The 24,372-nt window shown below is 44.0% G+C and overlaps 1 protein-coding gene and 1 pseudogene across 1 annotated transcript; both read left to right on the forward strand.

Moving 5' to 3' along the window:
- Positions 1–1,798: 1,798 nt before the first annotated feature.
- Positions 1,799–5,540, forward strand: LOC119623238 (uncharacterized). Its single transcript, XM_073013146.1, has 2 exons — positions 1,799–4,184; positions 4,272–5,540. The coding sequence occupies exons 1-2, from the start codon at positions 2,187–2,189 to the stop codon at positions 5,538–5,540; spliced, it is 3,267 nt and encodes a 1,088-aa protein (XP_072869247.1). The 5' UTR covers positions 1,799–2,186.
- A 16,022-nt stretch (positions 5,541–21,562) lies between these two features.
- On the forward strand, positions 21,563–23,079 carry LOC140710899 (melanoma-associated antigen C2-like; annotated as a pseudogene).
- The last annotated feature ends 1,293 nt before the right edge of the window (positions 23,080–24,372 follow it).

The following is a 24,372-nucleotide window of genomic DNA, read 5'->3' on the forward strand; positions in this document are numbered from 1 at the left end:
CCTTGGGCAGGGCCATTAGGGAGAGATGCAAGGGTGCTCCAGTCCCTCCTAGGGGATTTATGGAAGTGGGAACCTTGATTTGAAAAACAGTCTCTGGAGAGAAGAGGGAGGGAATGGAGGCTGTGTCAGTAATAATAAGTTGAGGAAGACTGAGGGTCCTTCCCACGCTATTTCAGACGGAGGGCAGAGGAGCCCTACCTGGGGCCTGGGAGGCCATACCCCCTGTGGAGGGATGTGATTCGACCTCTCTTGCACCTTGCAGGTCTCAGGTATGGGAGGGGCTTATTCGGAGGTGAAAGACTCAGATGCACAGAGGCAGGGAGCCCAGGCCATTTCAAGAGTCCAGGTACAGCCTCTCAGGAGGGCAGGAAGGGAACATCCATGACTGGTAGTGCCCTCTGTCCTGTCACTGTTCCTGCTGCCAGCTCTGGAGGAGCCCATCAGGGTCCCCAAATTTACAACTTTCTGACTTCCACTTTGGGAGTCAGCTAGAGGGGAGATTATCTCTAAGGAGGGCATCTTCAGTTAAACAGAGGGAGCTGTCCCAGGGCTGGCCACTCAACAAGAAGAGAACTCTGTCGAAGGACAGTGACCTCCCAACACGGAGGGGAGGCGCAGGCTGCACCCTGCCACTCCCTGCTGTCAGCCCTGGGAAAAGGTGGGGTGTGAGTGTCAAGGACTGGGGAGGTGGGAGGGAAGAGTCCGGCAAGGCTCAGGGAGTGAGCAGGAAGGGCAGGAGCACATCCTGGAGGTGGGAAGGAAGGGATGGAAAGGAGGTTGACAAGTGGGGGGTGGTTGCTCCTCTGAGAGGAGGCCCCGCCCCACGCTAGCCCTGCTGTCAGTCCTGATCATCCCCCGCAGGGTTCCCGGATGTACTTTCCGGCGTCCATCTTGGGAGGCTGAAGAACCTGAGGTATTTTGTGACGAGGCTCGTCTCAGGTCAGCAGAGGGAAGAGTCTTAAACCTATCCAGTCTTCAAGGTGAGGACCCCGAGGGAGAACTGAGGGACCCCCCCCCCGCCACAGAGAGAAGCCGGCCCGGCTTGCTGTACCCCTGCCGTGGGACTTGTAGTTCGCGGAAAGGAAGATGGTAGCCGAGGGCTGAGGGACGGGTCCTCATGGCAGAGGAAGGGAGGAGATGCCGGCCCTCTAGGGAATAAATAGGAAGACATTGAGGAGGACCGGGGGAACCCCCACCTCAGAGGATGGATTCCCGGAGATTCCCACCCTGTTCCTCAAATCAGCCCTCCTAGAGTTTCCCAGTCGGCTCAGGCTGAAGCGCCACCCTCTTGTTGCTGGGTGAGGGGTGTAGGGGACAGAGAAGGGGAGGCCTTGGTCTGGGGGTCCCCTGGCAAGTCAGCACAGGGAGCTGCCTCCAGCCGGCAGAGGGAAGACTCCCAGACCCTGCTGGGGACAAGAGTGAGGACTGAGGGGTCACATGTGCATCAGAAGTGAGGCCACCCGGATCACCCCCGTGGTAGAGTGCTGGGAGGTGGCTGCCACCTCATTACGTCCCACTGCTCTCAGCGCTGTGGAGTTTGCCCTGAGGTTTTGCCTCAGGCCAGCAGAGTGCTGGGGGCCTGGCCCTGTCTGAGAACATGTGACAATGCTAACTGAATGCTGAGGGGGCCACGAACCTCAGAACTGTGGGACTCTGGGAGTCTGGCCAGCCCCAGCTGACGTCATAGCTGGAGGGTCTCCCTCACTTCCTCTTGCAGGTGCTCCAGGAACCAGGAGTTGAAGACCTGGGTGTGAGGGACACATACATCCTAAAAGCACCACAGCAGAGGAGGCCCAGGCGCTGCCAGGAGTCAAGGTGAGTGCACAGCCTGACTCTGTACCAAGGGCCCTACCCCCAGAAACAGGGCAGACCTGGCAGCACCCAGCCCGTAGCCACCCACTGTCATTCCTGGTGCCTCAGACTCTGCCTGCCAGCTGTGCCCTGAGGTGCTTTCTCACATCCTCCTACAGGTTCCCAGGAGACAAACCTCCTAGGAAGACAGGCGACCTGTGAGGCCCTAGAGCACACCGTAAGAGAAGAGCTGTCAGCCGGCCTTTGTCAGAGCCATCATGGGTGAGTTTCTCAGCTGAGGCCACTGGCACTGTCCCTCTCTCCCTCAGTCCTGTGGGATCCTATCATACCCATTCGTGCTCACACGTTTACCATGCTGCTCCTGAACAATATTCATGGTGCCTCTCTCTCCAAACCTTCCATGCCCCAGCTTTGAGCAAGGCTTCCAGAAGCCAAATTTCATACTGGAGTTGGTAGATGCAGAGGATCCCCCACATGAGGAAGGGGAGGAAGCCTCCTCCATTTTCTCTTCCTCTCTCCATTTTTTATTCCCCTCCTCCTCCTCCTCCTCTTCCTTCTCATCTTCATCCTCTTCTCTGATTCTACGTTCTCCAGGGGACAAGGAGATGCCTGCTGCTGGGATGCCGAGTCTTCTCCAGAGTTCCGCTGAGAGTCGTCAGAGTCGTCCTGAGGGGGAGGACTCCCCGAGTCTTCTCCAGAGTCCTCCTGAGGGGAAGGACTCCCAGTCTCCTCTCCAGAATCCTCAGAGTCCTCCTGAGGGCGAGGACTCCTTGTCTCCTCTCCAGATTTCTCAGAGCCCTCCTGAGGGTGAGGACGTCCAGTCTCCTCTCCAGAATCCTGCGAGCTCCTTGTTCTCCTCCACTTTATTGAGTGTTTTCCAGAGTTCCGCTGAGAGTACTCAGAGTCCTTTTGAGGGTTTTCCCCAATCTCCTCCCCAGATTCCTGTGACCTCCTCCTTCACCTCCACTTTATTGAGTGTTTTCCAGAGTTCCCCTGAGAGTTCTCAAAGTCCTTTTGAGGGTTTTCCCCAGTCTCCTCTCCAGACTCCTGTGACCTCCTCCTTCACCTCCACTTTATTGTGTGTTTTCCAGAGTTCCGCTGAGAGTACTCAAAGTACTTTTGAGGGTTTTCCCCAGTCTCCTCCCCAGATTCATGTGACCTCCTCCTTCACCTCCACTTTATTGAGTGTTTTCCAGAGTTCCGCTGAGAGTACTCAAAGTACTTTTGAGGGTTTTCCCCAGTCTCCTCCCCAGATTCCTGTGACCTCCTCCTTCACCTCCACTTTATTGAGTGTTTTCCAGAGTTCCGCTGAGAGTACTCAAAGTACTTTTGAGGGTTTTCCCCAGTCTCCTCCCCAGATTCCTGTGACCTCCTCCTCCTCCTCCACTTTATTGTGTGTTTTCCAGAGTTCCGCTGAGAGTACTCAAAGTACTTTTGAGGGTTTTCCCCAGTCTCCTCCCCAGATTCATGTGACCACCTCCTTCACCTCCACTTTATTGAGTGTTTTCCAGAGTTCCGCTGAGAGTACTCAAAGTACTTTTGAGGGTTTTCCCCAGTCTCCTCCCCAGATTCCTGTGACCTCCTCCTTCACCTCCGCTTTATTGAGTGTGTTCCAGAGTTCCCCTGACAGTACTCAAAGTACTTTTGAGGGTTTTCCCCAGTCTCCTCTCCAGATTCCTCTGAGCTCCTCCTCCTCCTCCCCTTTACTGAGTCTTTTCCAGAGTTCCCCTGAGAGTTCTCAAAGTACATTTGAGGGTTTTGCCGAGTCTCCTCTCCAGATTCCTCAGAGTCCTCCTGAGGGAGACAACTCCCAGTCTCCTCTCCATAGTCCTCAGAGTTCTCCTGAGGGGGAGGACTCCCAGGCTCCTTTCCAGAGTCCTCCTGAGGGAGAGAACGCCCTTTCTCCTCTCCAGATTCCTCAGAATCCTCCTGAGTGGGAGGACTCTCTGTCTCGTCTCCAGATTCATACGTGTCCTCCTGATGGGGAGGACTTCCAGTCTCCTCTCCAGATTCCTCAGAGTCCTCCTGAGTGGGAGGACTCCCTGTCTCCTCTCCACTTTCCTCATAGGCCTCCTCAGGGGGAGGACTTCCAGTCTTCTCTCCAGAGTCCTATAAGCATCTGCTCCTCCTCCACTTCATTGAGTCTTCCCCAGAGTTTCCCTGAGAGTCCTCAGAGCCCTCCTGAGGGGCCTGCCCAGTCTCCTGTCTATAGTCCTCCGAGCCTTCCTGAGGGGATGGATTCCCAGTCTCCTGTCCAGAGACCTCAGAGTCCTCCTGAGGGGGAGGATTCCCTGTCTCCTCTCTACATTCCTCAGAGTCCTCCTGAGGGGGAGGACTCCCTGTCTTCTCTCCAGTATCCTCATAGTCCTCCTGTGAGGGAGGCCTCCCTGTCTCCTCTCCAGATTCCTCCGTGTTCTCCTGACAGGGAGGATCCCCAGTCTCCTCTCAAGACTCCTCAGAGTACTCCTGAGTGGGAGGTCTCCTTGTCTCCTCTCCGCTTTCCTCACAGTCCTCCTCAGGGGGAGGACTCCCAGTCTTCTCTCCAGAGTCCTGTGATTACCTGCTCCTCCTCCACTTCACTGAGTCTTCCCCAGGATTTCCCTGAGAGACCTCAGAGACCCCCTGAGGGGCCTGCTCAGTCTCCTCTCCAAAAACCTCTCAGGTCCTTCTCCTACACTTTAGCGAGTCTTCTGCAGAGTCCCCATGGGAGTCCTCAGAGTCCGCCTGAGGGGCCTGACCAGTCTCCACTCCAGAGACCTGTCAGCTCCTCCTCCTCCACTTCATTGAGTCTTTCCCAGAGTTCCCCTGAGAGTCCTCAGAGTCCTCCTGAGGGGCCTGCCCAGTCTCCTCTCCAGAGTGCTGTGAGCTCCTCCTCCTCCTCCATTTCCTTGAGCCCATTCAGTGAAGAGTCCAGCAGCCCAGTAGATGAAGATACAAGCACCTCAGACACCTTGCTAGAGAGCGAGTCCTTGACAGACAGTGAGTCCTTGATAGAGAGCGAGCCCTTGTTCACTTATACACTGGATGAAAAGGTGGACGAGTTGGTGCGGTTTCTTCTCCTCAGATATCAAGCGAAGCAGCCTGTCACAAAGGCAGAGATGGTGACGAATGTCATCAACAGGTACACGGGCTACTTTCCTATGATCTTCAGGAAAGCCCGTGAGTTCATAGAGATTCTTTTTGGCATTTCCCTGAGAGAGGTGGACCCTGAGGACTCCTACGTCTTTGTAAACACATTAGCGCTCAGCTGTGAGGGGAGTGTGAGTGATGAGCAGGGTATGCCTCAGAACCACCTCTTGTTTCTTGTTCTGAGTATCATCTTCATGAAGGGCACCTGTGCCTCTGAGGAGGTCATCTGGGATGTGCTGAGTGGAATAGGGGTGCGTGCTGGGAGGGAGCACTTTATCTTTGGGGAGCCCAGGGAGCTCCTCACTAAAGTTTGGGTGCAGGAACATTACCTAGAGTACCGGGAGGTGCCCAACACTGCTCCTCCACGTTACGAATTCCTGTGGGGTCCAAGAGCTCATTCAGAAATCAGTAAGAGGAAAGTAGTAGAGTTTTTGGCCATGCTCAACAATACCGTCCCTATTTCCTTTCCATCCTCGTACAAGGATGCTTTGAAAGATGTGGAAGAGAGAGCCCAGGCCATAATTGACACCACAGATGACTCCACTGCCACAGACAGTGCAAGCTCCAGTGTTGTGTCCCCCAGCTTCTCTTCTGAGTGAAGTCTGGGGTAGATTCTTCCCTCTGAGTTTGAAGAGGGCAGTCAAGTTTCTACGTGGTGGAGGGCCCGGCTGAGGCTGGAGAGAACACAGTGCTGTTTGCACCTCTGTTCCATATGGGTGGTTAAGGGATTTACCTGTTTTCCTTTTGGGTATTTTTCAAATTCTTTTCCTATTAATGACAGGTTTAAATAGCTTCAGAATCTTAGTTGACGAATATTAGTCACACGTGTATTGTTGTTTATCTGGTTTAAGAGTAACATTTTGATATTTTGTAAAAACAAAAACACAAACACACCACATTTTGAAAACCTGCCTCATTTTGTGATGTGTCACAGGTGAATGTGGTATTGCTGTAGGAATTTATCTTGAAACTGTGAAGGAACTCTACAATTAAATACTGGAACAAAGTAAAGGATTGTTAATATTTGCATTTCCTCAGGCCCTTTAGTTTGTTGTTCTTGAAAAATAAAGACACATACCTGGTTTGCTTGATTTATGTAAGAAAGTAGCCAAAAGTAAATTGTAATAAATAAAAATATCAGTGACTCGTTTATTTGATGACCATCATATCAGCATTTGCTCATAGAAGTTACCGTTAGTAGTGAAGTTACTATTAAAAGCAAGACTTATCCCTACCCCTAAAACGGTAAAGTGTAGCTACAGATGCCATATCAGGAATGTGGTAAGATTTTCTCTACAATCTAAAGAGTAAGTTTCAAAACGAGTGGGGAGGTGAGACTCCAGATGGAGGCTTTGAGTAAAAAGGCCCTGAGCTAAGGCAGTTTTGGGCTTTGGGAAACTGCAGGTGCTTCTGTGGGAGCTGATTGTTCTGAAGCCGGGTGGTGGCAGGGCCCAGACTCTCAGAAGGTGAGAGAAAAGCCTGGAATGGAAAACTACTTGAGCAGTTGGCTCTGGGTGGAGGATGAAGCAGAGAGGAGTCTCCACATGGGGAAGTCATGGAAGGTGTCCTGTGGCTGTGTCACTGGGGAGCTTGAACACAGTGCAAGGACTAGGTGGTTGATCCCCATCATCTGCAAGGGTTTCCTGAGAAATGTGGTTAGAATTCCTTGATGTGGTGCTCAGAAGCCTCCGGGCTGACACTCATCTGCCTGGCCTGGGAGAGCCCAAGCCCATTCCATTAATAGGACTTTTATTTGGGTTATTTTGAAAGTAATGTGGACAAGTTTAAGCAATGTGTATATTTTTAGTGGAGCTTAAATAAAACTAGTGGTTAGGTGGATGATCAGTGGGGAAGGTGAAAAGGAGTTGGTCCTTAACTCAAAGTCTACAATCTTTGATTTGTATGCAGCTGTGCAAGCCTCTCCTTAGCTGAATGATACAATATATCCTTTTAGATAGTAAATGTCCTGAGTTATATTTACGAAGCCAAACTTTTGGTACAGTTCATATTCCATGACATATTCAGCTGGATGTTCTCTTTGACATTTTGGATAAAAAACAAGTGCTGAATTTTTCTCAAAAAACAGTGGTAGACTTTGGGATTATAATCATATTGATGACAACTGCCATTTATTAAAATTCCAAGACATGCCAAGCTGTGTGCCAGGTGTTTTACTCACATTACATACATTCCAGCAATTCTACAGCACAGGGATTATCAAACCCGTTTTACAGACGAGGAAGCTGAGGTTATAGCTCATGACAAATTCCCCAAGATCCCATGATGATCACATGATTAGAAAGTGACTGGGCTGGGGCTTGAGGTGTGAAATCATCTAGACCCACACTGTCCCTGCTCCTCTCAGCCTGAGCATAGTCTTCTTCCTGTTAAGTCACTTCTCTTCACACTTCCTAATGTCTTCCAGGTAACATAAAGAAGAAACCTGTGACAAAGTATTTAGATGGGCCTAGAGAAGAAAGGTGACAATGGGAATCAATACCATTCAGGGATCGTTTGGGCTTTCTTTAGCTAAATTCTTCCTGTTATGAGCCCTAAGTTTCTTGAGAGCTGACTCTGGGTGCCAGTGCTTTTGTCCAGCCCCAGGCCTTTCCCACATTACAACACCCTCCAGTAGATCTCCTCTGTGCGCTCTCTTGTGCAACTCTGGAAGCTGGCCTGCTGACTAACTTCTCACTGTGGTCTCGCACTTGAAACCTGTGCCCAGCCCTCAGTGCAAGAGCCCAGAGACATCTGCCCTTTCCCTGACATAGACCACTGTTTGTCCCTGGAGAAGTTCCCTGAGTGATCCATCCCTCCCTGTGGCTCCTCCATGATAAAGGCCCTTCGATGTGAATATTCACTTTGGATAGTGACATTTCCATACCTAGGCTGGGCATCTTCAACACACGATCAACGTATTTCCACATAGGCTGCAGGGTAAAATCTGATTTGCCACATAACATACGGGTTTTTGGGATGTAATTCTAAGGTCAGATATAAACTATTTGAAATCTTCCTAATATTTGATACTTGTAGTATGATTTTAATGCCATGCATTATTTGAAACAGGGCACTGAACACAAACAGAGATGAATAAGCTTTTGTAGATGATCAGATGCCAATCTTTCCTTCATAAACTTTGTGGATGAGGAAAGGCTATAGATATCACTTTGTAAATGATCTACAAGAAGGTAAATTTCTGAAAAAAAAAGCAAAACAATAACAAAATCTTGAAGACTGCCTAGGACGTGACCAGGGTACTTTGGGGGACACGCCAGCTCTGATGAGAAATAAGCAATAGTTAAACATCCTTCCACTGTGTCTTGTGTGTGTACCTGCTCCACAGGAAAATCCTGGCTTGCAGTGAGCCACAGGCACGTGTATAGCTGTTCAGGAATGTTCTGTCATATGGAGGGTAGCAGAGGCTCAAACGGTAGGTTATTTTTCATACACCAAAAATATGAGAGAATTCTCAGCCTAAATAAATTATATAGGTTATTAAAGGACAGTGCCAAGTGATATTGAGGGATTAATGTTGACCCTCCCTGTGAAGACTTACAGAATTGTTTTAAAACTGGATGTAATCCTGTATTTGAAACCACCAGGCACCTTGTAGGTGCAAGAAAATCTTGGAAGATTTCAAGGCTATGCAGACATTCCCAGAAACAATCCCAAGCAATGAACAGACTTACTGTCATCAATTATAATAGTTGCTTTTCATTGAGCACCGTAATGATATGTGGAAGAGGCTACAAGTGCCCGCCTCTGTCTTGTCTAGCTCGCCTTCCTGGCTGGTTCATTTGTAGACAGAAACCAGTGCATCATTCCCATGCTTCCATTTCTGTTCAGCAGTTGGTATCTGTTGTGATGTGGAGCTACAAGGTGAAAGCAGCTTGGATTCCTGTCTGAAGTGAAAGCCAGGAACCGCTGTGGGTTAGTTTCTTATACCATAACACAGAACCACAGGCTGGGTGACTTCAATGATAGAATTGTATTTTCTCACATTTCTGGAGGCTAAATATCTAAGATCAAGGTGTTGGCCAGTTTGATTTCTTCCCTGGCCTCTCTGTGGCTTGCTCATGGCCACTGTCTCAGTGATTTCTTCCATGGTTGTTCCTTGGTCTGTGTGTCTGTGTCTTAATCTGCTCCTCTTACGAGGACACCAGTCATATTGAATATGATCCTCACCATAAGATCTCAGTTTACATTAGTTGCCTCTTCAAAGGGTCTGTCTCCACATACAGTGATACTCTGCAGTCCTGGAGCTTGAGACTTGGGTATATGAACTTGGAAAGAGGGACACAACTCAGCCCACAACACCCTGCCAACTTCAATCAGAATTTATTTGCACAAAAATAAACTCGTGTTAAGCCATTTAACTTTCAGGGACTTTTTTCTCTTCCATCAGGTTACTGTTAATGTGACTACAGGAGTGCTCCTCTTCCTTTTCTTAGGATTATTTCAATATTTGACTTAAAAGTAAGTAGTGCATGTATTTTTGTTGCAAAAAATTCTAAAAGTACATAGAAATGGCATTGTTGTCTTTACAAAGTTCCTCCAAGACTCAGCCTCTTACTTGGAAGTTCCCACAAGTAACAATGGGGCCGTGCAAATTGTAAATATGATTTTCGATTTTGGGCTTTCATAAAGATGAGTGTGCTACTTTATGTATACATATATATGTACATATACACACACATGTGTAATGATATAATGATACACATATAGATCTGCCACTTACCTTTGCCACTATTACAAGTTCCGTTGCCTCGTCCACAAACTTCTACATTGAAATTAAAATGTGGCAGTCATTTCGAGATAGGATTATTTCAAAGACAATCAAGTTAAAATGAGGTTATTAATGCTGGCCTTAATAGAAGTTGCTATAAAAAGGGGATATTCGGGCGTAGAGATATGAGTAGAGAGATGTCAACGTGAGTAGACATGGAGGGAAGACAGGAAAACATCCCGCAATCACAGCCCTCATAAGGAATCAATCTTGTGTACACCTTGCTCTTGGGCTACCAGATTCCAAAACTGTGAGACAATGAATTTCTGTTGTTTTGTCATCCAGGTTGTGGTACTTTGCTATTGCAACCCTGACATGCCATGATACTCACTTATTAATCTGTATCCAGCATCTTTCCATGACAGCACATAGAGATCTGCCTTACTTTGGCAACTTCTCCCGAGAATGCCAATTTATTTCTGTACAATAACAGACTGGACCTACCTCCTCCTGATGAACACATATTTGCTTTTTCTTTGTGGCTAAAATTAGGATAAATATAATCAACATATTTGAGCATAAATTCTGGGACAAATGCATAAAATTCCTTATAAGGAATACATATTAATGTGGAAGTTGAATAGAAGTGAACAGGGTATGAATAATTTTATACTTTTAAAATGTTGCTGACTTTTTCCACCAAAAGTTTCAGCAGTTAATTTCCCTACACATTTGTTTATGTGAAAATGATTCATTTGTTGACAAACATATTTTATCAGAATTTTAAACCTTATTCAAACTTAGGGGTGAAAATCCTAGGTGAATTTGGTTTTGGTAATGACTTTGTTAGATGCATCACCAAAATTTTGGTCAAACCTACGGGTGCAAACCCTAGTTGACCTTGAGTTTGGTGGTGACTTTGTCAGATGCAACATCAAAAGTACCAACATCTAAGAAAAGAGATATAAATTGGACTTCATTAAAATTAACAACTTCTACTCTAAAAGACTGCTAAGAGAAAAAACAAGCCAGAGAGTGGGATAAATGTTTTGTGAAACACATATCTGATAAAAGATATATATTCAAATATGCACAAAACGCTGAAACCCAATTATAAGAAAGCAGAAAACCTAATTGAAAATGGACAAAAAGTTCTAAACAGGTACCCCACCAAAGGATATATAAGAATAGAAAGTAATCGTATACAACTGTTCAATTTCTGTTATAGTTTTGCTCTGTGTCCCCACCGAAATCTCAACTCAAATTTTAATCCCCACATGTCACGGGAGGGAGGTGATTGGATCATGGGGGCAGTTTCCCCCATGCTCTTCCCCTTGTAGTGAGTGAGTTCTCACGAGATCTGATGATTTTATACGTGTTTCGAAGGTCCTCCTTTGTGCTGCTTCTTCCTGCCAGCTTGTGAAAAAGGTACCTGCTTCCCCTTCACATTCCACCATGATCATAAGTTTCCTGAAGCCTCCCCCAGCTGTGTGGAACTGGGAGTCAACTCAACCTCTTTCTTTTATAAATTATTCAGTCTCAGGCATTTCTTTATAGCCATGTGAAAACAGAATAATACAATGTCATATATGATTAGAGAATCACAAATTGAAACAACTAAGATACAACACTTAAAGGAGTTGTGTTCACTCCTTTAAAAGGCCTCTGACACTCCCCACTGATTCAATTCCAAGAACATTAATCCCTCTCTCTTCTGGAAGGGAGAATTATTTCCAACACCAGGAGGTAAAAGGATAGGCTGCCATCTTCTTTTTACCATCCATAAGAAGTGCTCCCTTCTTGGGACCTCAGAAGAAAAGCTCCATGAGGATAATTCCCAAGGACATGGGGGCCAGAGCTGGAATTTACCCACCAGCTGCCTCCCAGTCTGGGAGAAGAGCTTCCTTGTCTGTGGGTTTCCACCTTGAGCTCTGAGGTTTGATGATCCACCAATCCTGGCTATGAGCAGAGGACAACTGCCCCTGGGACACAGAGACAAAGCTAAGAAAGGAGGTCAGCTCATGAACAACTGAGTTGATACTGACCACAGCGGGTTCAGAAAACCCCAATCCTCAGGTAGTCTCTGGCAAAGCCACAAGTCAACCATTTTTGAAATCTCAGGACTCATAAATCCTTCTGAGGGTCCTGTCAGGAGTAAGAGCAGCTGAAAAGAAGTATGTGCAGCTCTTTTCCATGTGGAGAGGCAGATAGGCCTCTGCTCTCCTATCCTGTGAGCAACCTGGCACTGCCACTAAGTTAGTAAAGTGTTTGTGGACCTGGTCAGGGTGTCTGTCATCAGCACAGCAGCCCTCCGTCATGACTGTCTGGAATAGAACTGTTCGGGTTATATTTCTTGAATCACCAGAGTTCCAGGGGTCAGCAGGAGGACGGTTCAAGTAAGAGGGGGAATAAATCCATCACTGTCCCAGGTAGACTTCCCCCAGCTACTATTGAGATCTAAGTTCTACTCTCAAAAAGCAAAGGCTTATGAAAGCAACTAGGCCTTCTATGGGTGAAACAAGGGGGAGAGAGGAGGTGCCATTTCCTCTGTTCCTCTTTGACTCATATCATCTCGCTCCTCTTGTTACTGAAGAGACCACTGACCCCAGAGTCTTTCAGTTCTTTCAACTCCAGCCTTACTGATGCTCTAATTTACTTATCCTGCTGACTCACTAAAAGATAATCTGTACAAAGACTCGTTTATTATTCTGTGCATTTCTGTGTGTTTGAAGTTTTTATAATAAATACTTTTAAACTAGGTTTTGAATTTCCCTGTAATTGCATTTTTGTATAATATGAAAAAGGGTTCCACTTACATTAAGGTTTTTTATATGGATATTTAGTTGTTCCACCGATACTTATTTCAACAAGACAGTCTCCAGTTCTAAAGCTGAAACACATTTTAATCAATTAAGTTTGCATTTATACATATTTTGTTGGTTTTGTTTTTCAGGAATTTCCATTCGGTTCCATTGGTCTGTCTGTTAATCCGTGCACCCAGGATGCCAACACTTCCTACAATAGCTCCTCATAATTCTTACTATCTGTTGGACAAATTGCACTTTTTCAAGCTGTTTGCATGTCTTTATATTTTAGAATCAGGTGATTCATAGATTCTTTCATGTCCAAAGGCATTTGTTTGTTGTGATTTGGGATTACAATTATTCTATCAATTCCTTTTTAAGGAAAATTATTGAAACTTCATTCCCATGAATTTATTTTATTTTATGTTCATGTGGGTCTTCATTAATATTTTTGAATAACATGTTAATGGTTTTTCTGTAACATTTTTAATTTGTTCATTAGGTTTTTTTTAGGTACCTAATGTTTGGAATGATAGGTTAGAGGTTATGTTTTCTTTATTTTCATATTCATTGTTGCTGCAGAAAAACAAAGTTTATTTTTCGTATGTTGATTTTATACCTAGGAAATTCATGTATTTTCATCTGTTAATAAGCTGGGCCCTTCCGCTGTTGCTGGTGGTATGCGCATTTGAGCATAGACTCTGCTGCTGCTGCCCCAGTGAAGCACTTTAGACAGCAACTCCCAGCAGAGTGTTGTGGTCGGTGGACAAGGAACACCTCGATGTCTCTAGCAGAGCGGCTGCTTTACATCACAGGGACAGAGAACAATGATGTGGGCCTGGTACCAGTCCCCAAAGGTGGAGCACACAGCCCATGAGTGCGGCCCTGAGCTTTTGCCCCCTAACATCTTCCAGAAATGAAGCCTCTTGACAGAACCCACCACTGTGAAACCCTCAAGGGCATCAAGGAGTATAAAATAATTAAAAAACCCATTCAAAGTGTCGTAACTTCAAATAGCAAAGGAACATCAGCCCACACAGATAAGAAAGAACCAGCACAAGAACTCTAGCAACTCCAGAAACCAGAGCCACTTCTTCCCTCCTCACTACCACACTAGTTCTGCAGCAATGGTTCTAAAGCAGGGTGAAATGGCTGCAACGAGAGACAGAGAGTTTAGAATCTGGATAGGGACACAGATCATCGAGATTTAGGAGAAAGTCAAAACCAAATCCAAGGAATCTGAGGAATCCAATAAAATGATATAAAAGCTGAAAGATGAAATGGCCATTTTAAGAAGGAACCAAGCAGAACAGATAAGGCCGAAAATCTCACTGAAGGAATCTCAGAACTCAATTAAAAGTATTAGAAACAGAATAGACCCAACAGAGGAAAAATCTCTGAGCCTGAAAACCAGTTCTCTGAATCAACTCAGTCAGAAAAAAATTATATAGAAAAAAGAATAAAAAATAATGCCTCAAACCTCCAAGAAATTTGAGATTATGTAGTGAGACCAGTCCTGCAACACATTGACATCCCTAAAAGTCAGGAAGAAAGAACAAGCAACTTGGAAAACAAATTTAGGGTATCATTCACAAAAATTACTCCACCCCTGTTGGATGGTCAACCTTCAAATTCAGGAAATTCAGAGAATCCCTGTGAGATACTATACAAGACGACCATCCCCAAGTCACTTAGTCATCATATTCTCCAATGTCAAGATGAAAGAAACAATATTAAAGGCAGCTAGAGAGGCGGAACAGGTCACCAACAAAAGGAATGTCATCAGAGTGGACATCAAGGTGGATAAATGTTAGGTGATATTTATCCAGGTAAATATCAACACTACTCTCTGAGTAAATAATCATTTACATAGTACTTGCATATGTTTATCGGTTACATGAGGTATTTTAATATAGGCTTGCTCTGTTGAATAATCACATCAGGGTAAATCGGTGCACCACCAGCATAGACATTTACCCTTTGTGTTTCAAACAATCCAATTACACTCTTTTAGTTATTTCAAAAAGTACAATTAAATCATTTTGACTATGGTCACCCTGCTGTGATAGCAGATACTAGGTCTTATTGATTCTCTCTAATACTTATTTGTAAACATTAACTATCCTCACTTCTCCCCCAGCACCCCTCTACATTTCTCAGCCTCAGGTAACCATCCTTTTACACTTTATCTCCATGAACTCCATTGTTTTGATTTTTAGCTTCCACAAGTAAGCAAGAACGTGAAATTTGTCTTTCTGTGCCTGGCTTATTTCACTTATCATAATGACCTCCAGTGCCACCCATGTTGATGAAAACGACAGGGTCTCATTGCTTTTATGGATGAATAGTACTCCATTGTGTATATGTGATACAATTTCTTTATCCGGTCGTCTGCTGATGGACACTTAGGTTGCTTTCCAATCTTGGCTACTGTTAATCGTGCTGCAGTGAACATGGTTGTGCGGGTATCTCTTGAGTGTACTGATTTCCTTCATTTGGGGTAAATACCGAGGAGTGGGGTTACTGGATAGTATGGTAGTATTGTTTTCATTTTTGGAAGAGTCTCCAAGCTGTTCTCCATAGTGGTTTTACCAATGTGCATTCCCACCAACAGTACAAACAAACTGTGATACACCTATACAATGGATTACCACGCAGCCATAAAAAGAAAAGGCCTGCCAGACATGGAAAGACAGGGATGAACATAAAAAGCGTGTTGCTAAAAGAAAGAATTTACTCTGATACCTTGTTTATAAATTACTCCTATTTCAGTTATCCAAACTATGGTGTCCTTTTTATGTTAAGATCCCTGGCCAGGAGCGGTGGCTCATGCCTGTAATCCCAGCATTTTAGGAGGCTGAGGCAGGTGGATCACCAGAGGTCAGGAGTTCAAGACCAGCCTGTTCAACATGGTGAAACCCTGTCTCTACTAAAAATACAAAAAAAAAAAAAAAAAAAAAAAAAAAAAAAAAAAAAAAAAAAAAAATAGCCAGCCATGGTGGCATGTGCCTGTAACTGCAGCTACTCCGGAGGCTGAGGCACAAGAATCACTTGAGCTCGGCAGGAGGAGGTTGTAGTGAGCCGATATCGTGCCACTACACTCCAGCCTGTGTGATAGAGCGAGACTCTGCCTCAAAAATAAAATAAAATATAAATAAAAAGTAAAAAGACTTCTGCATGACAAGGTTGGACTGATCCAATAACGTCAATTATATTTGATACAATCTCATTCTCACGTTGATTTTTTTGTTTGTGCACCTCCCCGATAAAAACACATAGGTTGTAATGTAATCCTCAATATTTGGCATTTTCATTATGGCAGCCCAAACTGACTATTCACACTCCTCTACATTCTCTGACTCTCTTTCTGCTACTCTCACTAGAAAGTGGACTTCGGGTATTTTCCACTATACCATCCACCTACTTTGTGTAAGTCTGCCTCCCTGGCTAAATAGTGAGAGAATATAAAGAGAAAAATAACAGAGAAGTTTTCTCCCACACTTTTTGGAACAAAGGTCTTGTCAGAGGGAAGGATGTTCCTCACTCAGTGTTTTAGATGCCTGAACTGCTGTTGCTGGTGCTCGTACTCTCATTGGAGGATTACACCTTCAGGAATGGCGCTGGCTTGCCTGGAGGCCAACCTTGAAGAAGAAAGGAATTTCTCATGTTCTCTTTGTCTTTTAGGAATCTCCTATCCTATTTCTTCAAACACAAAGGTTTTTCTAGAAAAGAAATTATAACATAAATTGCCTTAGAACACTTTCTGTCTCTTTATCCTGTGCAATTCTTCAATTTTATATACCTTTAAGTCCAGGCTGGAAGACTGAGAAGGAAAAAAAGTAATGGAAACTGACCACTCTATCAAAATATTAGTTTGAATTCTAGTTTCCTTCCCTAATTCTTCTGCTTCTATTTACTATTTTTACATAAAGTTTTTGCTTTAGAATAGTTTTAGATTTACAGAAAATTTACAAAATAATAACTCCAAGATCCAGATGTTGGCTGGTTTGATTTCTTCTCTGGTCTCTCTGTGGCTTGCGGATGGCCACGTTCTCATGGAATACTTACATGGTTCTTCCTTGGTCTGTGTGTCTGTATCTTAATCTGCACTCCTTATGAGGACACCTGTCATATTGAATATGAACCTAACCTTAGGAGCTCATTTTACCTTAATTATATCTTCAAAGTTTCTATCTTCAAATACAGTCACGTTCTGGGATACTGGGTTTGAAGACTTGGATATATGAATTTTTGGAGTGACTCATAATTCAGCCCATAACACCCTGCCAACTAAAATCAGAATTTCTGTGCAAAAAATTAACTTGTTGTGTTAAGTCATGTAAATTTCAAGGATTTTTTTTCTTGGTGTTCCATGAGCTTACCCATATTTTATCTTCCTACTGGACTGCTCCTCATGCTTTTCTTAGGTTTATTTCAATACTTTCCTTACAAATAAATACTGCCTATATTTCTGTTGCAAAATTTAAGAAAGAGGTAGAAGTCACAATTCTCCCCTTTGGAACGTTCCTCCAAAATTCAGCCCCCTATTCAGAAGTTTCCACAAATAACCATGTGGTGTTTACATTTAAAAGCTGATTTAGAATTTTGAGAAAGATAGATGTGGTTTTTAAAATATAATTTATACATATATGAGCATGTGTGTGTGTTTATAACTACACATGGGTAATAATATACATATAGGTCTGCCACTTCCCTTTCCACTATTATAGGTTCAGTTGCATCCCCACTATATTCTTATGTTGAAGTTTACATGTGGCATTATTTGGAGTCAGGATTATTTCACAGGCAAGTAAGTTCAAAGTGGTTATTAAAGAAGAGCTGGTACTATTCTTACTGAAACAATTCCAAAAAAATTGGAAAAGGAGGAACGTCTCCCTAACTCATTCTATGAGGCCAACATCATCCTCATAGCAAAACCTGGCAGAGAAAAACAAACAAACAAACAAACAAAGAAAACTTCAGGCGAATATCCTTGAAGAACATTGATGCAAAAATGCTCATCAAAATACTGGCAAAATGTATCAAAAAGCAGCACATCAAAAAGCTTATCCACCAGGATCAAGTACGCTTGATTTCTGGGATGCAAGATTGGTTCAACACATGCAAATCAACAAATATGATTCATCAAATAAACAGAAACAAAGATAAAAACCACGTGATTATCTCAAAAGACACAGAAAAAGCTTTTGATAAAATTCACCATTCCTTCATATTAAAAACTCTCAATAAATTAGGTGTTGAGGGAACATACCTCAAAGCAAAGTCTCAGGATACAAAATCAATGTACAGAAATCACTAGCAGTCCTATACACCAACAACAGGCAAGCTGAGAGCCAAATCATGAATGAACTTTTTTCACATTTGCCACAAAAGGAATAATATAGCTAGGAATACAACTAACAAGGGAAGTGAAGAATCTCTTCAAGGCAAAAGACAAATCCCTGCTCAAATAAATCAGGGATGACACAAGCAAATGGAAAATCATTCCGTCCTCATGGATAAGAAGAATCAGTATCGTGAAAATGGCCATACTGCCCAAAGCAATTTATCGATTCAATGCTATTCCCACTAATCTACTGACATTCTTCACACAACTAGAAAAAAAAAAAAAACTATTTTGAAATCCATATGTAACCAAAAAGAGCCCAAATAGCCAAGGCCATCCTAAGCAAAAAGAACAAAGCTAAAGGCATCACGCTACCTGACTTCAAACTATACTACAATCTAAAGTAACCAAACAGTATGATGCTGGTACAAGAACCAACACATAGACCAATGGAATAGAATAGAGAACCCAGAAATAAAACTGCACACCTCAAACCATCTAAACTTTGAGAAACGTGACAAAAACAAGCAATTGGTAAAGGACTCCCTGTTGAATAAAGGCTTGCCTTATGCAGAAAATTGAAACTACAACCCTTCCTTACACCATATACAAAAATAACTCAAGGTGGATTAAATACTTCAATGTAAACCCCCAAAACCATACAAGCTTTAGAAAACACCTAGGCAATACCATTCAGGACATAGGCATGGGAGAAAATTTCATGACAAAGATGCTAAACATAGTTGCATCAAAGGAAGCATTGACAAACAGCATGTATTTAAAGTAAAGAACTTCTGCAGAACAAGAGAAACTATCAACAGAGTAAACAGACAACCCAGAGAATGGGAGAAAATTTTTGCAATCTGTGCATGTGACAAAGGTCTAATATCCAGCATCTCTAAGGAATTTAAACAAATTTACAAGAAAAAAAAAATCATTAAAAGGTGGGCAAAGGACATGCCCAGACACTTTCCAAAAGAAGACATACAAGCTGCCAAGAAGCATATGTAAAAAGCTCAACATCACTGAGCACTTAAGAAATGCCAATCAAAACTCCAGTGAGATACCACCTCAACCAGACAGAATGGCTACTATTAAAATGTCAAAAAATAAGAGATCGTGGCGAGGTTGTGGAGAAAAAAGAATGCTTTTCCTCTGTTGGTGGGAGTGTCAATTAGTTCAACTATTGGAGAAAACGGTCTGTCAAATTCTCAAAGACGTAGAGACCAAAATAGCTTTCACCGAGCCAGCAAACCAATTACTGGGCATATATTTAAAGGAATATAAATGGTTCTATTATTAAGACATATGCAAGTGTATGTTCAATGAGGCACTATTCACAATAGCAAAAACATGGAATCAACTGAAATGCCCATCAATGACAGACTGGATGAAGAAAAGGTGGTATATATATACACCGTGGAATACTATGCAGCCAGGAAAAGGAATGAGATCAGGTGTTTTGCAGGAAAATAGATGAAGCTGGAGGCCATTATCCTTGGCAAAGTAACAGAGGAGCAGAAAACCAAATGTCAAATGTCCTCACTTATAAGTGGGATCTAAATGTTGAGAAGACAAGGACACATAGAGGTGAACAATGCACACTAAGGCCTACCAGAGGGCAGAGGGTGGGAGGAGGGAGAGGGTCAGGAAAAATAACTAATGGATATTGGCTTAATACCTGGGTGATGAAATAATACATATAACCAACCTTCATGACAGACATTTACATACGTAAAAAGCCTGCACATCCTGCACATGTACCATGAACTTAAACTAATAGTTAAAAAAATGTGGTTATTAATGCCAGCCCTAATCCCATATGATGGGAGTCATTATAAAAAGGGGAAATTTGGACACCGTGCTATGAGTAGAGGGATGACCATGTGAACATACACGGAGTGAAGACAGCCACCTACAAAGCAGGGAGAGAGCCTGGAACGCATCCTGCCCTCACAGCCCTCAGCAGGAACCAACCTTGTGTACATTTTGCTCTTGGACCACCAGACTCCAAAACTGTGAGAAAGTCACAAAACTCTGCAAATCCAATCATGAGAAAAAAGAAAACCAAATATTAAATGGGCAAGATAATCTGAAAAGATATGCCAGCAAAGAATACATACGAATGGAAAATAAGCACATAACACTGTCGAATGTCCTATGTCATTACAGATATGCAAATTAAAACAACTAGGAGATAGCACTCGACCCCCAGGAGAATGGCTGAATTCCCAAACACTGCAACATCAAATGTCGACCTGCATGTTGAGCAACAGGAATTTTCAGGCACCGTTAGTGAGATAGACCTGGAGGACTTGTGAATGCATATTGCTAAGTGAAAGAAGAATAGCTAAAAATGTGGCATAATGTAAGATTCCAGTCATACAATACTCTGGAACACTCAACTATGAGTACACTAAAAATACCAGTAGTTTCCACGAGCTGATGGGTTGGGGGTGGGACATGGGGGATTGATAAATAGGTGGAGTTCACAGGAGATTTAGGATGGTGAAATAATTCTGTATGATAATGGAAAGATGAATACTTGCCGTTACACATGTATCAAAAGCTATAGCATCACCAATGTTGAGTGAGTCCTGATGTAAACTGTGGACTTGACTTAATAATGAGGCATCAGTAGAGGTCAAATCAACTGTAGCAAGCATGCCATAATACTACAAAATGTAAATAATAGGAGACACTGTGTGTGTGTGTGTGTGTGTGCACGCGCGCATGCATGGGGCAGGGCAGGAGGATGCTGTAGATATTTAGGAATTCTCTGTACTTTTGATGAGGTTTTCTCTTTGTAATTTTGGATTAACAATGCTCTAAAAATGAAATCTATTAGTTGTTTAAAAGATGCAAATGATTTGAACAGACATTTTACCAAAGAGGATATACACATCGCAAAGAAGCATGTAACGTCATTTGTCATTAGGGAGATGCAAACAAAAAACAAAAAAATTAGAATGCACACTCGTTTGAATGACTACAGCCTGAAAATCTAAAATGCCAAATGTAAGCGAGAATATGGAACAACGGGTCATCTCATTCCTTGCTAGTTGTAATGAAAAATGAAACAGCCACACTTTTAAACTCGCATTTTATGTACTTAGTCATATGAGAAACTGTGAAAGTTAAAACAATGTGAACTGAAAAGAGAGCATAGTTGCTAGGAGCTGTGGAGAAGTGTAGTGACTGACCTCAAATCGGATGCACATGGGACATGTAGGGTGATGGAACTGGTCAGTATGATACTTGGGAGGTAAATGTAGTACTCCATGCATTTGCCAACACACATATAACTTCACCTCATGGTTAAATCTGATGTGTGTATATTAAAAAATAAACACGAATTGGATTTTTAAAAGGGTCCCGGGCTGCTGAACAGATGACGGTTTTTTCCGGGACAACAATAGGCAAAGAAGCAACAATAAGGAAGCCTTTGACATAGGCTAGGTGAGAGCTGATATTAACTTCACACACAGCAGTAAAGGGGAAGGATTTGGAATGGATTTTAGAAGAAAGGTTGCTGTCTAGACAGAAGAGGGAGAGAGTATAGGCCCTAGGAGGCCCAGTCCCACTGTGGGTGGATGCGATTCTCCCTCCCTTCCACCTTGAAGGTCTCAGGGATGGGAGGGGCTTATTCGGAGGTGAAAGACTCAGATGGCCAGGGGCAGGCAGCTCAGGCAGTTTCAGGAGTCCAGGCACAGCACCTAGGAAGGTTGGAATGGAATGCCCATGGATGGTAGTGCCCCTCCCGTGTCCCTGTGCCTGCAGCCAGCTCTGGAGGACATCAAGCTTGCCAGATGTACAACTTTCTGACTTCCATTTTAGGAGTCAGTCAGAGAAAAAGATTTCTCTGAGGAGGGCAGCTTCAGTGAAGCAGAGGGAGGAACCCCAGGGCTGGACATTCAATGAGAAGAGAACTCTGTGGAAAGACAGTGATCTCCCATCACGAAGCACCCGGCACTCCCCGCCTACTATCAGTTTCCCAGTCTGGGGCTCTGCCTGCCATCTGTGCCCTGAGATGCTCTCTCACATCCTCCTGCAGGTTTCCAGGGAACAAACCCCTTATAAAGACAGGCGACCTGTCAGGCCCTAGAGCACTGCCTTAAGAGAAGAAGAGCTGTAAGTCGGCCTTCGTCAGAGCCATCATGGGTGAGTTTCTCAACTGAGGCCACTCACGCTGTCCCTCCCTCCCTCAGGCCTCTGGGATCCCATCCTCCCCATCCCTGCTTTAAGGATGCTACTTCTGAAAAAGAGTCGTCACGCCTCTTCCCAAGCTTTCCCTGCCTCGACTTTGAGCAAGACTTCCAGAACCCAGTTCTGATACAGGTCTTGGTAGATGCACAGGATTCCACAGATGAGGAGGAGGAAGCCTCCTCCATTTCCTCTTCCTCTTGCCACTTTTTATTCCCCTCCTGCTCTTCCTGCTCTTCCTCCTCCTCATCCTCTATTCTGGTTCTGGATGCTCCAGAGGATGAGGACATGCCTGCTGCTGGGTTTCCAATTCTTCCCGAGTGCTCCCAGGATTCCTCTTCATGATGCTCCCCAGAGACCTCTGAGCTCCTGCTCTTTCTCCCCTTTGTGAGGCCCATTGGATGAGGAGTCCAGCAGGCAAAAAGTGGAGGATACACCTACATGGCGTGCCTTGTCAGACAGTAAATCCTTGCTCACATGTGCACTGGATGAAAAGGTGGCTGAGTTGGTGCAGTTGCTTCTCCTCAAATACCAAACAAAGGAGCCTGTCACAAAGGATGAGATGCTGACGACTGTCATCAAGAAGTATAAGGACTGCTTTCCTATGATCTTTGGGAAAGCTCCTAAGTTCATTGAGTTAATGATTGGCATTGCCCTGACTGAGATGGACCCCAACAATGACTCCTATGTCTTTGAAAACACAGTAGAACTCAGCGACCAAGAGAATCTGAGTGATGGCCAGGGAATGTCCAAGAACCACCTCCTAATTCGTATTCTGAGTGTGGTCTTCATCAAGGGCAGCTGTGCCTCTGAGGACATCATTTGGGAAGTGCTGAATTCGATAGGGTGTATGCTGGGAGGGAGGCCTTCATTTATGGGAAGCCCACGGAGCTCCTCGCTATAGATTGGGTGCAGAGAAAGTACCTGGAGCTCCGGGAGGTGCCTAAGAACTCTCCTCCACATTATGAATTATTGTGAAGTCTAAGATCCCATTCAGAAATCAAAAAGAGGAAAGTCCTAGAGTTTTTAGGCAAGCTCGACAGTACCATTGTTAATTCCTTTCCATCCTGGTGTGTGGATGCTTTGACAGATGTGGAAGGCAGAGCCCAGGCTGTAATTGATACCAAAGATGATGCTAATTCCATGACCAGTGCAAGCCCCAGTATCATGTCCACCAACTTCTGTCCTGAGTCAAGTCTGAGGCTGATTCCCCCTCTGTGTTTGAAGAGGGCAGTGGAGGTTCTAGGCAGGGGAGGGCGAGAGTGGAGCTGGAGGGACCACAGTGTTCTTTGTGTTTCTGTTTCATATGAGTGACCTAGAATTTAACATTTTGTGTGTGGGGGTGGGGGCAGTATTTTTCAAATGCTTCCCTTTTGGTTGGCTGAATTCACTTCAGAATCTTAATTCATGAAAATCGTCACACATGTACTGCTATTTATCTGGTTTAAGAGTAAGGATTTGATAGTTTGTAAGGAAAAAAGTGAAAACCTTGTGTCTTATGATCTGGCACAGTAGAATGTGGTGTTGGGATTGGATTGGAATTTTCTTTGAAATGTGAAAGAACTCGGTATTTAAATCGTGGAACAAAATAAAAGATTGTTAATTTTTGACATTCCTCATTCTCCTTATTCTGTTGTTCTTGAAAATTGAAGCTATATATCTGGATTTGTTTGGCTTATTCAAGAAATATCAGAATTTAATCTTAATAAAAGCATCAATGACTCCTTTACTTGCTGAACATTATTTCAGCATTGGCTTGCGGAAAGCACACTGTTCTTTGTGGGGATACTATCAAAACAAGATTTATTCCCACCCATAACACGGTAAAGTCTAGGTTCAGAAGCCATATCAGGAAGGGGAAGATTTTCTCTATGATCTAAAGAGTGAGTTACAACAGTGGGGACGTGAGACTTTAGATGGGGCCTTCAAGTGAAAAGGCCCAGAGCTAAGGCAGTTTTGGGCTTCGGGAAACTGCAGGTGCTTCTGTGGGAGCTGACTGTTAATGAAGCCATGTGGTGGCAGGGCCCAGACTCTCAGAAGGTGAGAGAAAAGCCTGGAATGGAAAACTACTAGAGCAGTTGGCTCTGGGTGGAGGATGAAGCAGAGAGGAGTCTCCACATGGGGAAGTCATGGAAGGTGTCCTGTGGCTCTGTCACTGGGGAGCGTGAACACAGCGCAAGGACTAGGTGATTGATCCCCATCATCTGCAAGGGTTTCCGGAGAAATATGGTGAGAACTCCTTGATGTGGTGCTCAGAAGCCTCCAGGCTGGCACTCATTTGCCAGGCCTGGGAGAGCCAGAACCCATGCCATTGACAGGACTTTTAGTTGGGTTCTTTTGAATGTAAT

Source organism: Chlorocebus sabaeus, chromosome X (genome assembly GCF_047675955.1).
Source record: "Chlorocebus sabaeus isolate Y175 chromosome X, mChlSab1.0.hap1, whole genome shotgun sequence".
In the NCBI taxonomy this organism is placed as follows: Eukaryota; Metazoa; Chordata; class Mammalia; order Primates; family Cercopithecidae; genus Chlorocebus; species Chlorocebus sabaeus.